This window comes from Podarcis bocagei (assembly GCF_964188305.1).
Source record: "Podarcis bocagei genome assembly, chromosome: 5".
Lineage (NCBI taxonomy): Eukaryota > Metazoa > Chordata > Lepidosauria > Squamata > Lacertidae > Podarcis > Podarcis bocagei.
Genome location: NC_138129.1, coordinates 74400844 through 74416640, shown reverse-complemented (window position 1 = coordinate 74416640; position 15797 = coordinate 74400844). Strand labels below are relative to the sequence as shown.

The 15797-nt window shown below is 40.0% G+C and overlaps 1 protein-coding gene across 4 annotated transcripts in view; it reads right to left on the bottom strand.

Annotated features, from left to right (window-relative positions):
- PKN2 (protein kinase N2) overlaps positions 1-15797 on the bottom strand; it is a 57865-nt gene that overhangs the window by 28184 nt on the left and 13884 nt on the right. For all 4 annotated transcript variants that reach the window (XM_081193980.1, XM_081193982.1, XM_081193981.1 and 1 more), the window contains exon 2: positions 625-925. In XM_081193980.1, coding sequence (XP_081050106.1) covers positions 625-856 — 232 coding nt within the window. In that variant the 5' untranslated portion in view covers positions 857-925. The remainder of the gene's footprint in view (positions 1-624; positions 926-15797) is intronic.

Genomic DNA, 15797 nt, shown 5'->3' with positions numbered 1-15797 from the left:
CTCGCAACAACCCTGTTAAGTAGGATAGGCTAAGAGATGGTAACTGGCCCAAGGTCACCCAGCGAGCTTCATGGCTGAGTGGGGATTTGAACCCTGCTCTCTCAGGTCCTAATCCAATACTCTAACCATTACGCCACAATGGCTCTCTGAAGTTCAATCCAAGCACTCCTTTCCCCCTACTAAGCTGTAGAAGAAAACTGGAATTAGCACAAGAGGAATTTTCCTTACTTGTTTCACCTAATGTTTCACTGGAATTCCACAGTCTGAGCAGTGTCACAAGAAGCATATTTTCTATGATTTGCGGCTACAAATTACTTCATTTCCATATTACTATGCAACATCTTAGAGGAATAAGATGCAGAAGCAATATAATTATGCACAATGGACTAAGTGAGATTCCTAATGCTGCTTTCCTATGTTAAATGAAAGTGGGGATGGCTGCTCTTTACGTGCATATATCTGCAGGTAGAACTTTGTGAATTCTGATATAACTCTCACTATTTAAAAAGCGGACCAAAAGTATGTGAAGGATGGCATCACAAAATTAACTGCTAACTCTTCTAAGTTAAATGTTGAGGATGATTTTAAGTACCTCCATTAAAAAAAAAAACACCACTCACTTACCTGTAACATCTTCAGGTTCTGTTACAACAATATGAGCATTTAATTCCTGTAATTTATGATGCAATTCTTCTAGTTTCTTGTTTGATTTTTTCAAAATATTGTCTACATAAGCCAGGTTTTTTTTATCTGTAGTGACCTTCCTGAGGTTTTCTGCTCCTTCTTTGATTTTAAGTTCCTTCCTTATTTCCCGTTTTATTTGGTCCTTTACTTCATCCAACTTCTGCTGTACCATCGTGTCTGAATAGTCCACTTTTTGTCCAATGCTCACGCTCTCAGAGACAAGAATATTTCGCACATCTCCCTACAGGAAGGATAAAAAGCACAAGAGTTAATTAATGGCTTTGCCCACAATACTCTGTAAAACTAATACTCATTTTAAGAGGCATTTTACTAACCACTTGTTTGAAAATGTACTACAGGGGCAAGGATAGTGTTATATGCTAACTAACAACACTTAAAAGTAACAGGTTTAAGTTTCACAACACCTTTCATGTGCCTATTTTTAACAGAAGTCATTTTAGTTCCATTGGATTTGCAAAACATTCAGACTCTGTTCAGATATGCTTGAAAACTAATAGTCTAAGACAGCAATCCTAGGCGTGTCTCAGAAGTCTCACTGAGTTCAAAGAGACATCCTCCCAGATAAGTACGCACAAGATTGCCACCTTATACTTGTAGATTTCACTGTTTCAAAGGTGAATTTAGACAATTATTAATCCAAGTAACAATGATGTACTTATGCATATTTAGCAGATATGTCCCATGATGAAACAAAGATTTAAAAGAATTATTTTCACAGAATTGAATCTGGAATACAGAGGCAGGTATGTATGAGGTTTGTCTCTGGTTATCCCATCAAAACCACAAGGTATTTTAGTCACCATGCTATAATATAATCATATGCCTTCACCACCCTGAGACGTTTAACTATTAATTGGGGTTTTTTTTGCAGGCACCCCATATATGTATATCAGAAATGGCATGATCACATTATCACTAGGATGACAGAAAATGAGTAAGAGTCCCCTATTTTTCCAAAGACTCCTTCCTTCTTTCAACTTGCTTCAACCACTCTCTGAACAAAGAGCACAAATTAGGTTTGAGAAGTGCTGAGGTGTTAGTCCAGTATTACTAAATGTGTAAACAAGTCCTTAGATTAATGCTGCCATCTTTTCAGATGCTACATGCACAGAACCTAGGCATTTAATAAGTGCTTTCCTGCAGAAATGCTTCATACATACACAATCAGCTATTAAACAAAAAGCTAGAGTCCAAATCCCAGTTAAGTAAATATAAAGTCATACTGTTAGCAAATACGAGAGTCTAATTAGATAAAGATGATCACATACAATCTTCTACTATTCTAGGTTTTACACTGCAGAACCTACAAAGCAACTGCTTCCATCAATTACTAGGAAAGTGTTGATGCACATTTCATTTGGAGAGGTGTAGCCAATCCAATCTTTGAATGCTTGTCACATTCTGAATGCTGGCTATTATAAATTAGTAATACACATTTCATCACGACAGGAGGGTTAAAAGAGATCTCATATTTCCAAAGATTTGGGCACAGGGGAGTGGGGGCAATGAAAAGTTTAGGAGCCCAGTCAATAGTGGAATTTTAAAAATGTTCTTAATTTGTCAATTACTTACACAGCAACTGCCTTTTATATCATTTTGAAAAAAATCTAAATTAAAAAAAATGTTTGTTAGAGTAAAAATGTTTTTCTTAATATAAAATCCAAGATGAACAAACTTGGGGCGGGGGGACCCTGAATATATTCAGGCAAGTTAATGTAATATTTCAAAGATTAAACACATGCTAACTGTATGTCTTGCACAACAATCATAATGTTAACTAGCACAGTGTTACCAAATGATTGAGTGGTTCAGCAGCAAATCATACAAGTATATGTAGTATTCAGAATGCTTATTCTAAATGCCCTTGTTTGGTGAAAAATTACTCAAATTAAACTATGTTTGCGAGAAATTTCTCCTCTTCACCAAATAACCACCCAATTTCACCCACAGATGTTCCCTCCTTCCCTCAGTATAGTTCATAGATATTGCAGGAAGCCACAAACAGCCAATTTTGGTGATATACTTTGGCAACATAATATATTGGCTCATTAATTTTTTTAAAAAGTTATCTTTCTCCACAGGTTCAGGTATCCAACAATGTTCTCAAAGAATATCAACTATTATTTTTCTTTCTGCACAAAAAAATGCTAAAAGTCTGATATAGTTAGTCAACCTAAGACTTACACAATCCATTACAAGCCTAGAGTTCTCATGGTCAACTACCCTGGAGAAAGCTGCAAGAATGCAACATTATATTTATTCCCCATGTCTCTTCTAAAGCAACACAGTTGGTTAACATACAGAACATGAATGTTTGGTGCAGTACTATATATAGCAAGAGCCATAAAATTCTCAAGGTTCAAAAGGCAACTGTAAGTAAATATAGTAAAGATTACCCTAGCAGTGATCTCACATCCATTATTCTGACCACAGAACCCAAACAGTGACTTGAGCTTCCAAATGTAAAAGCAAACTGGTTTATAACTGCTTCTGAATGTTATGTGTTCACTCTAGTGACTTATCTTGACCGCAGTGGCACTCTAAACTCTGCTTTATGCAGGGAGGTGGACATCACATTCGTTCATGCACTGCTACAGTGACATGAGAGCAAGATAGACTCGCCTCTTGGCTGGGCATCCTCCTTCTCTTTTCCCTCCTGCCCCAAAACTCGAGCAGCAAAATCATTTGCAAAGTACAGTGTCCTCAAGATACAGAGTAATGGCCATAATTGTGATTTGGCAGTTAGATGGCATGTGCTAGTAGCCATCATATTTTACCTATCACTTTACAGTGGTACCTCGGGTTACAGAAGCTTCAGGTTACAGACTCCGCTAACCCAGAAATAGTACCTCGGGTTAAAAACTTTGCTTCAGGATGAGAACAGAAATCGTGCAGTGGTGGCAGCGGGAGGCCCCATTAGCTAATGTGGTACCTCAGGTTAAGAACAGTTTCAGGTTAAGAACGGACATCCAGAATGAATTAAGTTCTTAACCCAAGGTACCACTGTATTTATCTTTGTTCAGGTAAGATTTTATACTATTGTCTGAAATGGCTATTAAATTCAGAAGAAACCATGCTGCATACATTCAGAAAGTAAAGCTAAACATTTAGCAATCTGCTAGAGATCTAGTATTCTGTAGCCCTTCCACATATTTTATACCTCTCTTATAAGAAGTGTTGGAAGATATCTGCAAACTCAAGATCCTCTATCAGTTCCCCTCCACCCCCACCCCCTGAACCACATACACGAGTCATTTACCAGCAGAATGTGTTAGCTTATATAGAGTGCAAAATGAACAGGAGCAGGGAGATCAAAGTCTGTTGTACTTCCTAGGATGAAGACAGACTACCATGGAATTGAAAGCATCAGGATTCCAAAACTGCAGCACTAAATTGAACCAACCTTCATTTAAAATGAGAATCTCAAATTTCCACCTGCTAGCAAGACTACATAAACCCTGCAGTCCTAAATTGATTCTACAGAATGCAGCAGAGTGACTGCTTTGATAACTATTCTATCTGCACTGTTTATCTAATTTATTCATTGCAGGGAACAGTCTAGCAGAGAAACGATATGCTTTATGACATCCACTGTGCAAAATGGGAACCGTGAAAATTTCAAATTCAGACAAATACTGTAAGTTATAAAAGCTATCCACATATGCTTAGATTTGCAGAATTCTGACTGCGTAAGCAGTTACCTTACTACAGAACCTAGAGCTTTAGGGATAAGAGCACTACATGACTAAGTCCATACATTCAGATGGGCTTTAGATTTACTTTTCTTGAAGAGGTGTTATCCCTTTGCCCACCACATTGAAAACTACTTTCAAAACTGACAAAAGTTGATGGAAGAGAGCCTCTTGTTGGAAAACAAGTCATAATTTCCAGTACACTCGGGCAATCACATTGAATTTCCACAAGCACCTCTCTTGTGGAAGGTAGCCACATTATTTTCGGTGGAGTCTTTCTTTAGATGCTTTCTTGCAATGTTCATTTTTAAATGCTTAAAATGTTATTATTATGAAATTGCAAGCATATAAACATCATAACATAAAATCATATTTATATCCAAACTTACTTCAGGACTTTCACCACTTCTTCTCCCCTTGAAACTCCCTCTCCGCACTACAGTTTTCTGTAGATCCTTACTGAAAGGATTCTACATTGGTTTCTATTTACCCAATACTGTCAGAATCCTCAATCTGAGATTCACTTCTGAATTGCTCTTATTCAGGAAGCTTTGCAAAATGGGAAACTGAACAATTTCAACCCAACCATTTGGTTGCCTTTAGATTTCATCATGCCTACAAAGTATACCCAATGGGTCCAGTCCAAAAATGACTGGATCATAGTTATATTAATATATTACACTTTAAACTAACCGCAGGAAAACAGGGAGGAATACATGAGCCCAATGCTTGAGCAAGCTCATTTACATTGCACTTTGCCATGGTTAAGCATTACATTTACACTGGGCCACCATCCCTCGATTCATGACTAGCTACAACATGCAAGGGATGGACATGAAAAAGTGAGGAATCATTCCAGCATACAGACTACATGCAACTGAAATATCATGGAACTTTGGAGTGTCAGGCATAGCCCTACTGGCTTTAGCCCAAACGTAGCAGAGTTTTCCTGCACAGCGAGGAAGCTAGTTGCGGCAGTAATGACTAGTCAGCTAGACTCAGAATAACTATTTACAGGATTTATTAAAAGGAAAAATAAAACCAGCAGAGTTTCTGCATACAAATAAAAGCAAAATAAACCCTCTCTTTCTCTCTCTCAAAACCATACACAGCACTTCTAACTCCTAACACACCTCGCATCAAACTGTGCTAGCAATCCCTAGATAACAGAGTTGAGTGCTGCTCGTTAACCAATCAGAGTGAGTAGTTTCTAGGTCAAGCAGACCTGGGCTTTCTGCCAAGAGTAAATTGACACCAGCTTGAGTTAATTGGTGAAGCTAGAATCTGCAAGTTTCCCACGAGAACCAATTAACAGAAACTGAAACAGAAACTGAACACCCCCTCACAGATTCTGCTGAACAATTAACACCAAATACACCTATGTAGGAGATCATTTTTCCAGCAAACCTAAACCCTTGCACATTCGCTTGTTCTTTATCTTTGCCAATGGTTTAGTTAACACATCTGCTACATTTTCTTCACTTGACACATAAGTACAGGTGATTACATTGTCTTGTACACAGCAACGTACATTTTGGTATTTTACAGAGATATGTTTTGAACGCGATTTGAAGCCCTCTGTTTTACTTAAGGTTATACAAGCTTGATTATCAATGTAAACTTGTACTGGTTCTCCACAATTTACATTTAAATCTGCCAACAAATGCTTGAAATAAATCACCTCGTTGCACAATTCACTCAATGCGGCGTACTCTGATTCCGTTGATGACACACTTACAATGTCCTGCTTGCGAGACCGCCAGCTGATTAAAGCTCCACCGACCATTATGACTAGTCCTGTGACAGATTTTCTATCTGGCAAATTTCCCCAGTCACTATCACAGTAGCAACTCAACATTTCATCCTCTGAAGAATTTAATTGTAACATATAGCCAATTGTCTGTTTGAGGTATCTCAGAACTTGTTTTACCCCTTTCCAGGCATTTAGTGTGGGTTTTGAGACCAATCTACTTAATATGCCTACTGCATAGCTAATATCAGGTCTGGACCACTGTGCTATATACAATAAACTTCCAATTACAGAGTGATATACATCAGGATGTTCAAATTCAGGACTCTCATCTATGTGAAGTGTTTTTATGAAACCTGGATCCATAGGCACCGCTGCCCCTTTGCAATCCTGCATCCTGTATGTAGTCAGTAGTTGTTTAACTTTGTTCTGCTGACTAATTAGACAGCTGCCATCTTGGGCCCAGCACACTTCCAACCCTAGATATGTCCTAACCGGGCCTAAGTCTTTTGTACACCCACCTGCAGCCTACAATCTTTGCCCCCTCAGGCGCTGCTACTGGTGTAAAAACCTTGTGCTCATTCAGAGAGGACATCTCTTCCTCCATTGCCTGTTTCCAGCGCTCTGCCTCCTCTTTTGGTAACTTTAACACCTCCTGAAAACTCTTGGGCTCTGCACTTACACTAAACACATTTGCAGTATCTGGGGAAAAACGCACCGGAGGCACTCCTTTGTTTTGTCTTTTAGATCTTCTGGGAGAAAATTTTTCTTCTGACCCACTTTCCTCCTCAGAACTACGACCTCTCTTTTGTTGCTTAGCAACTGGTCTTCCACTTTCTTGAGAGCTCTTATCTGAACTTTCCTCCCCCTCAGACTCTGATTCTCTATGTTTACCTTCAGAGTCATGAAGCTCCTGGGAAGGTTCAAACCAAACCTCAGTATTGGCATGTAGTCTCTCCCAGCCACTATGTTCACAAAAACTGGCATTCCTGGAGATCACAATGCCATTTGTCCCTTCAGCAAAGCGGAAACCTTTTCCCAGCTCCTGGTAACCCACAAACACTAACTGTTTGGTCTTAGGATCTCCCTTTTTTCTCATTTGTTTCGGAATTAATACCCAGGCTTTTGATCCAAACACATGCAAATGGTCAATTTTGGGTTTTTTCTGAAACAATTTAAAGTACGGGGTTGTACCTATTGTTTGATGAAAGAGCCTATTTTGGAGATAACACGCGGTGAGCATGCTCTCCCCCCAATAAGACATGGGCAAATCAGCATCATCAAGCATGGCAAACATCATATCTTGTAAAGATCTGTTTTTTCGCTCTGCAACGCCATTCTCCTCTGGGGAAAAAACGTTCGTTTTTCTATGCCCAATGCCACGCTTCTGTAACCAATCTTTAAAGGCATTTGACATAAATTCGCCACCTCTGTCCGTCTGAATCCTTTTGAGTTTAACAGACAGAAATCTTTCCACAGATGCCACCCAGCCTTTAAACTTAGTGAACACGTCACCCTTATTCTTCATGGGAAAAACCCAAGAATAACGCGTGGCGTCATCCACAATTGTTAATGAAAAGCGCGCTCCACCCCTGCTTACAGCAAATGGACCAATTACGTCCATGTGAACCAGCTGTAGCGGTGACTCACTAACTCTGTCACTTCTGGGGTAAGAGACTCTGTGGGTTTTAACCTTTTTACACACATTACAATCAAGGTACTTGTTACAACTCTTTAAATTACCCCCATCAGCCAATTCAGACATTTTTAGTACATTTTTCCAGCAAGCATGCCCCATTTTCCTATGCAATAAGTGCACACAGTTGTCATGTATAGCTTTGTTATTCACTGCAGGCTGAGATTTACTGACTACTGCTGCAACTTGAGATCCTGCTTTAAGCCAAAACAAGCCTCCCTCTGACTTAGCAGTGCCTAAAATCTCACCAGCCTTCTTAATAATGCAACTGTCTTCTTCAAAATGCACTTTAAACCCAGCTTTTAGCAAACAATCTACAGACATCAGATTGCTCCTTAATGATGGCACACAAAGTACATTTTGCAGGCATTCACGAAGACAAGGAACAAAAACTGCACCCCCCGAAATCACTTCGGAAGTACTTCCGTCTGCTAGAGCCACCTGGCTGCGCTGTGCTGAGTTCTTGGAAACAAACAATTCATCTGAATTTACGATGTGGCGAGATGCTCCCGAATCGACCACCCAGACCGCTTGTTTCTCATCAGCAATCTTGACCTCGCCGGTCACCAGCTGAGCCGACTGTTTTCGTTTGAAGAATTTCCTTTTACGCTGCTGCTGCTGCTGATCTCGTCTCTGCTCCTGCACCGGCAACTGAGACTTGACCAACTCCGGACATTGTCGTTTTAGATGCGCTGAAGACCCACATCGGAAACAACGCCTAACAGCAAACGCTGACTCCTCACCAGTACGCTGCTTTTGCTTCACCTCTGGCACGGCATGAGAACTCCTTCCAAACCGCCCGCCAGTAGAAGTCTCTGCAGCCAACGACCTTTCTTGCCTCTTCTGCCATTCTTCAATCAAACGCCCAGTAACGTAACTGACTGATAAATCACGCTCCTGTATGCCTTCTAGAGACAAAACTAAATTATCCCAGCTTTCCGGGAGAGAACTCAAAATAATAGCCACCTTCTCCTGCTGGTCTAACGCACAGTCTCTTTCCTGTAGCGCAGCAAACTTTAACTGTAAACTGTGTAGGTGTTCCTGCATTGTAACCCCAGGCTGTAACATTGCCTTGTACAATGCCTTGCGAATGAACAGCTTGGAAACCGCTGTCTCACGCACATGGAGTTCTTTAAGTGCTTGCCACACACCTCTAGCTGTCTTGATTCCCCTCACATACGGCAACTGGGAATCTTCCAGCCCCAAGACAATTGTGGCCCTTGCTCTTTGGTCTTTATCGAGGTCTTCATCATCAGGCTTTGCAGGAAACTTACTCACCACTTGCCAGAGACGATCCCTCTGCAGCACTGCCTGCATGCGTTCCGACCACAGCAAGTAATTGGAGTCATTCAGACGCTCAAAAGCCATCTGACCTGGTTGTGAGGCCATCTTGAGAGCGATGTCCCTGGAACCCGGAACCAGCTACTCACGACCACCGAGAGAGAAAACAGGAACCACAGCACCCAGCACTCACACGCTGCAGCTGTTGTCCTTCTGTCCGCTGCGTCACCAGCTCACCACGGTCAGGAACCAGCCAGAGAACAACAACTTCTGGAACTACTGGAACCAACGCCGTTGATGCTGACACCACCGCAACTCAGGCTGGCAGCACAATGCCCATAACCTCATGGAACTTTGGAGTGTCAGGCATAGCCCTACTGGCTTTAGCCCAAACGTAGCAGAGTTTTCCTGCACAGCGAGGAAGCTAGTTGCGGCAGTAATGACTAGTCAGCTAGACTCAGAATAACTATTTACAGGATTTATTAAAAGGAAAAATAAAACCAGCAGAGTTTCTGCATACAAATAAAAGCAAAATAAACCCCCTCTTTCTCTCTCTCAAAACCATACACAGCACTTCTAACTCCTAACACACCTCGCATCAAACTGTGCTAGCAATCCCTAGATAACAGAGTTGAGTGCTGCTCGTTAACCAATCAGAGTGAGTAGTTTCTAGGTCAAGCAGACCTGGGCTTTCTGCCAAGAGTAAATTGACACCAGCTTGAGTTAATTGGTGAAGCTAGGATCTTCTCTTTTTTCTCATTTTGTTTTTTCCTCTTTATTGAATTTTGTTGGATCAAAAATCCTCTCATAACAGCTTTACTTGCGTCCCAGATCACTCTTTTCTCCTGGAAAGAAGAAGATCCTGGAAATGATAAAGGAAGGAGAGAGGAAACTAAGAACAAAACCAAAGTCTCAGGACATTTTAAGAGAGATTAAGTTATATCAAACTCAATATATGGAATTGATGAACCAAGAGATTGAATGGAAGATAAAGCAAATGAAACAAAAGACTTTTGAATCAGCAAATAAATGTGGTAAACTTTTGGCATGGCAATTGAAGAAAAGGCAGAAACTAAATACAGTTACAAGCCTAGAGGTCGATGGAAAGAGCATATCTAAACCTAATGAAATTAGAAATTGCTTTTTAAGTTATTTCAAAAAACTTTACACCCAAGGCCCGCAAAATGAAGAAGATATAGACAAATTCCTTGGAAGATATGGATTACAAAACATCTCTCAGCAAAGTAAGATGGACTTGAACCAGAGAATCTCAGAACAAGAGATAGAGGCTGCCATTCAGAATATGCAACTGGGCAAATCTCCGGGACCAGATGGACTGACTTCTAGATACTACAAATCGTTGAAGGAATGGTTGATTCAACCATTAAGAGAAGTTTGTAATGAGATCCTTGAAGGAAAAAGGGCACCTGAATCGTGGAAAGAGGCATATATTTCACTCATACCAAAGTCAGAGACTGAAAAGACCCAACTCAAGAACTACCGCCCGATATCACTCCTCAATGTGGATTACAAAATTTTTGCAGACATTTTGGCAAAAAGATTTAAAAGAGTTTTGATGGAGAAGATTCATAAAGACCAAGCAGGCTTTCTCCCTAAAAGACACCTAGCAGACAATGTAAGGAATGTAATAGACATTTTGGAAAAGCTGGAGGTGAATATAAACACTAAAGCAGTATTGATCTTTGTGGACGCGGAGAAAGCCTTTGATAATATCTCTTGGAGTTTTATGAGGAAGAATCTTCATGGGATGGGGGTAGGCCAGGGTTTTGAGAATGGTATGGCTGCAATATATTCCGAACAAAAAGCTAAGCTGATTGTAAATAATGTTGTGACTGAGGAACTTAAGATAGAAAAAGGAACTCGGCAGGGGTGCCCAATTTCCCCATTACTTTTCATTTCGGTTCTGGAGGTGTTGCTGAATATGATAAGAAATGACCAGCAGGTCAAAGGTGTGCAGGTCGGAGCTAAACATTACAAGTTAAGAGCGTATGCAGATGACCTAGTATTGACTTTGCAAGAGCCAAACACTAGTACGAAAAGGGTTTTAGAAATAATTCAACAATTTGGCCAGGTGGCTGGATTTAAGTTGAATAAGCAAAAAACTAAAGTCTTAGGGAAAAACCTAACAGATATGGAAAAGGAGAAATTTCAGGAGGAAACAGGTTTGACAGTGGTTAAGAAAGTCAAATACCTAGGGGTTTATTTAACACCTAAGAATGTTAATTTGTATAAGGACAATTATGAAAAATGTTGGTCAGAGATTAAAAAAGATCTAGAAATATGGTCAAATCTGAAATTGTCAATGTTAGGCCGAATTGCAGTAATTAAAATGAATGTATTGCCTAGAATGTTATTTTTGTTTCAGACCTTGCAGATTCTTGACAAGATGGAATGTTTTAAGAGGTGGCACAAAGACATTTCGAAATTTGTCTGGCAGGGCAAAAAGCCCCGAATTAAATTCAAAATACTGACTGACGCTAAAGAAAGAGGGGGCTTTGCCCTGCCGGACCTAAAATTGTACTATGAGGCAGCAGCGTTTTGCTGGCTGAAAGAATGGATGCTCCTCGAGAACACGGACATCTTGGATCTGGAAGGCTTCAATAATGCTTTTGGTTGGCATGCATATCTTTGGTATGACAAGGTTAACAGTACCTTTAAAAATCACATTGTTAGAAAAGCATTATTTAATGTTTGGATAAGATACAAAGATTTATTGGAAAATAAAACCCCTAGATGGGTGTCACCAGTGGAGGCTAAAGCAGTGAAGAAACTCAATATGGAGGTCGGATGGCCGAAGTATTGGGAAATTTTAGAACAGGATGGAGACAAGTTTAAACTACAAAGTCAGGAGAAACTGAAGCACAAAGTAGAAAATTGGTTTCAATATCGCCAAATAATGGAATTCTTTAAACAGGATAGGAAAATCGGTTTCCAAGTGGAGAAATCAAAACTAGAGACCGAATTGCTAGAACCCAATACTAAGAATTTATCTAGAATGTATAACTTGCTGTTGAAATGGAACACACAGGATGAAACAGTTAAATCTGCTATGATTAAGTGGGCGCAGGATGTTGGACACAACATTATGTCAGATGACTGGGAATGGTTATGGAACACCGGTATCAAATTTACGGCATGTAATGCCTTAAAGGAAAACATTATGAAAATGGTATACAGGTGGTACATGACCCCAGTCAAGCTGGCAAAAATCTACCATTTGCCCGATAATAAATGTTGGAAATGTAAAGAGACTGAAGGTACTTTTTATCACCTTTGGTGGACATGCCCGAAGATAAAGGCCTTCTGGGAAATGATCTATAATGAAATGAAAAAGGTACTTAAATGTACATTTTCTAAAAAACCAGAGGCCTTTCTCTTGGGCATTGTCGGCCAATTGGTGACAAAGAAAGATAGAAATTTCTTTATGTATGCCACAACAGCAGCAAGAATACTCATCGCAAAGTATTGGAAGACACAAGATTTACCTACTCTGGAAGAATGGCAGATGAAAGTGATGGACTATATGACACTGGCTGAGATGACAGGCAGAATCCGTGACCAACGCAAAGAGATGGTGGAAGAAGAATGGAAAAAATTTAAAAGCTACCTTAAGGACTACTATAAACTCAACGAATGTTAAAATGTTGTGGTTGCTAGAAGTAACAGGGTACAGGGATACAAGGTTAGATAATAAAGGAGGACTAAGACGACAGAGATTAGAAAGTAACAACTGGGAGTTGCTAGTTCAAATATGGACACTGGGATGCAGAGAGGGGGGGTATGGGGAAGTCCAAGAAAAGAGGTTTATGAAAATATCTTTGAAATTATTTTGTATGTTTGTTTTGTTTTATGTTTGTTTGTTTTTCTTAAAAATGTTGTAAAACCAATAAAAATTTATTAAAAAAAAAAAAAATAATTGGTGAAGCTAGAATCTGCAAGTTTCCCACGAGAACCAATTAACAGAAACTGAAACAGAAACTGAACAAAATATTTATCAGTGCTTAAATTTCTAATTCACAGTGATGCCCCTCTCTAATTTCCAAAAATGACCAGACATGGACAAGGCAAATGCCTATGCAGCTCTCTTCTTATCTTGTATGTTATATACAGAAATCATCTTGTAACAGGAAAATCCCAGTGCACAAGTGAATCAGCAAATGTATATATGGGGCAAGTATTATTTACAATAGTGGTATGGCTAGTTAAGCAAGTTTGCATGACTCAGACTGATATTTATACCACTATATACAGGTACCAGATAAAAGTCGAAATAAAGAGAGCTCCAGCAGTTTAGCACTTGAGCTTAGTATCAGGAGTGTAAAAGATGGCAAACATTATGGGGGAGTATTAGCAGACCAGACCAGGTACAGTGGTGCCTCGCAAGACGAAATTAATTCCTTCCGTGAATTTTTTCGTCTAGCGAATTTTTCGTCTTGCGAAGCACGGTTTCCCATAGGAATGCATTGAAAATCAATTAATGCGTTCCTATGGTCAAAAAAAGTCCAAACAAAGCCAAATTTGGTACAACAAGAGTTTATTAAGTGCTCTTTAAAGTCACACATACTGTAAAGAGCATTTCAAAATTCAAACCCAGAATTTTTTTTAAAAAACAGCAGAGTGGCCCAATGGTCACAGAAAATCATAAAAATGCAGAAAAAACCACAAGCTTCCAGATTCTTGCAAACCCCTCCCCAACTGTTCCCCCAGCCACCCAGCACACAGAAATTCAAATCCAGAATTTTTTTAAAAAAACAGCAGAGTGGCCCAATGGTCAGAAAATCATAAAAATGCAGAAAAACCCCACAAGCTTCCAGATTCTTGCAAACCCCTCCTAAAGTGTTCCCCCAGCCACACAGCACACAGAAATTCAAATCCAGAATTTTTTTTAAAAAACAGCAGAGTGGCCCAATGGTCACAGAAAATCATAAAAATGCAGAAAAAACCACACAAGCTTCCAGATTCTTGCAAACCCCTTCCCAAGTCCTTGAATTCCAAACACCCCAACCCAAAATCCAAAACCCCCCCAAAAAGTTTTAAAAGCTTAACTTACCAAATGGCTGCAAAAGAAGTTTTGGAAAAGCTTCAAAAATCACCAAAGTCTTTAAAAACCTCAAAACTATGTACACTGCGTTCTATGAGTTACTCCTCGAAGTCAAGTCGCAACTGTATTAACGGTGTTAAGAAAAAGGAAACCAACTTGCAAGACGTTTTCGTCTTGCGAAGCAAGCCCATAGGGAAATTCGTCTTGCGAAGCAGCTCAAAAACGAAAAACCCTTTCGTCTAGCGAGTTTCCCGTCTTGCGAGGCATTCGTCTTGCGGGGCACCACTGTATATGTGCCCACACTTTGTGCAAGTCAAAGAAGGGATAGGCTGCCTCCAAATCAATACGATTTTTAAAAATTGTTTGCAGCTAATACACATTAGAATGCAACACACAAAGACAAGACACCTCAAGAGGAAGTTAAACATTTTCAGGAATACAAATTGCCAGAATTTAATATTGTTCCTCATATCATTTTAAAATCACATGGCAGCCTAGCTCTCAACCCTCTTTAGGGTCAAAAAAAGTAGGTGTGTAACTTTCTTGCTGTAGATAGAAAACTTGTCTTAGCCAGCAACAATCTAATGTTGAAATCATCTGACTGATCTTCCAGAAAATTATGAAATAAAAATGAACAACACCGATCAATCCTTGGGGAAGCACCATATTCCTGCTTGCAAGAACTTCTGTATTTGGAAGGTAATCTTATACCTACTTGGGAAAAGGAAATGAGCCACGCCACCTGTGTAAGAAGCGCTGGAATTTCTTGATTACCAATTGTGGGGGTGGGTAGGTATGGAGAAAAGAACTCCTGAACTGCATCCTTTATGTAAAACGGGTGGGGAATCTCTGGCCCGTGACATCAGCTGGGAGGGCAGGGTTCAATTCTGCCTTGTGCCTTGGCTGAGCACACCTGTTCCCAGCAGGAAACAGGTGATCACAGCTAAAACAAGATTTAAACCCTGCTTGTCAGCTGGGAACAGGGGCACAGAGCCCAAGTTTTTATTTGCTTTTGTTTCTGCAGGCATTGCCTGAAAGAGACCTGTCCTGTGCATAGCTAAAAACTTAAAATCTAGGCTTCTTTCTCTCCTTCCCATTACTTGATGAGTATTTCTTTGTTTGCTACTATGTTCTGTATTTTTATTATAAACTGTCCTGTGATCCTCAAATGAAGGACTATATACATATTTAATAAACAAAATACAGTGGTACCTTGGAAGTTGAACGGAATCTGTTCCAGAAGTCCGTTCGACTTCCAAAATGTTTGGAAACCAATGCGTGGCTTCTGATTGGCTGCAGGAAGCTCCTGTAGCCAATCAGAAGCCGTGGAAGCCCCGTTGGATGTTCGGGTTCCAAAGAACGTTTGAAAACCGGAACACACACTCCTGGGTTTGCGGCATTTTGGAGGTGAAACGTTCGACTCGTAAGGCATTCACGAACCAAAGTACAACTGTATTACATAGTGAAGTCAAACCTTGTTGTGCACCCTTAGGTGTAAATACTGAATCTAAGAGTCCATGAGTCCAGTTTGAATAGTTACTTCTTAGTACGGCATTTCATTTCTGCTTTGTTAACAAGTGGTCAATTTGGTAGTATCTCAGCAGTTGTCCT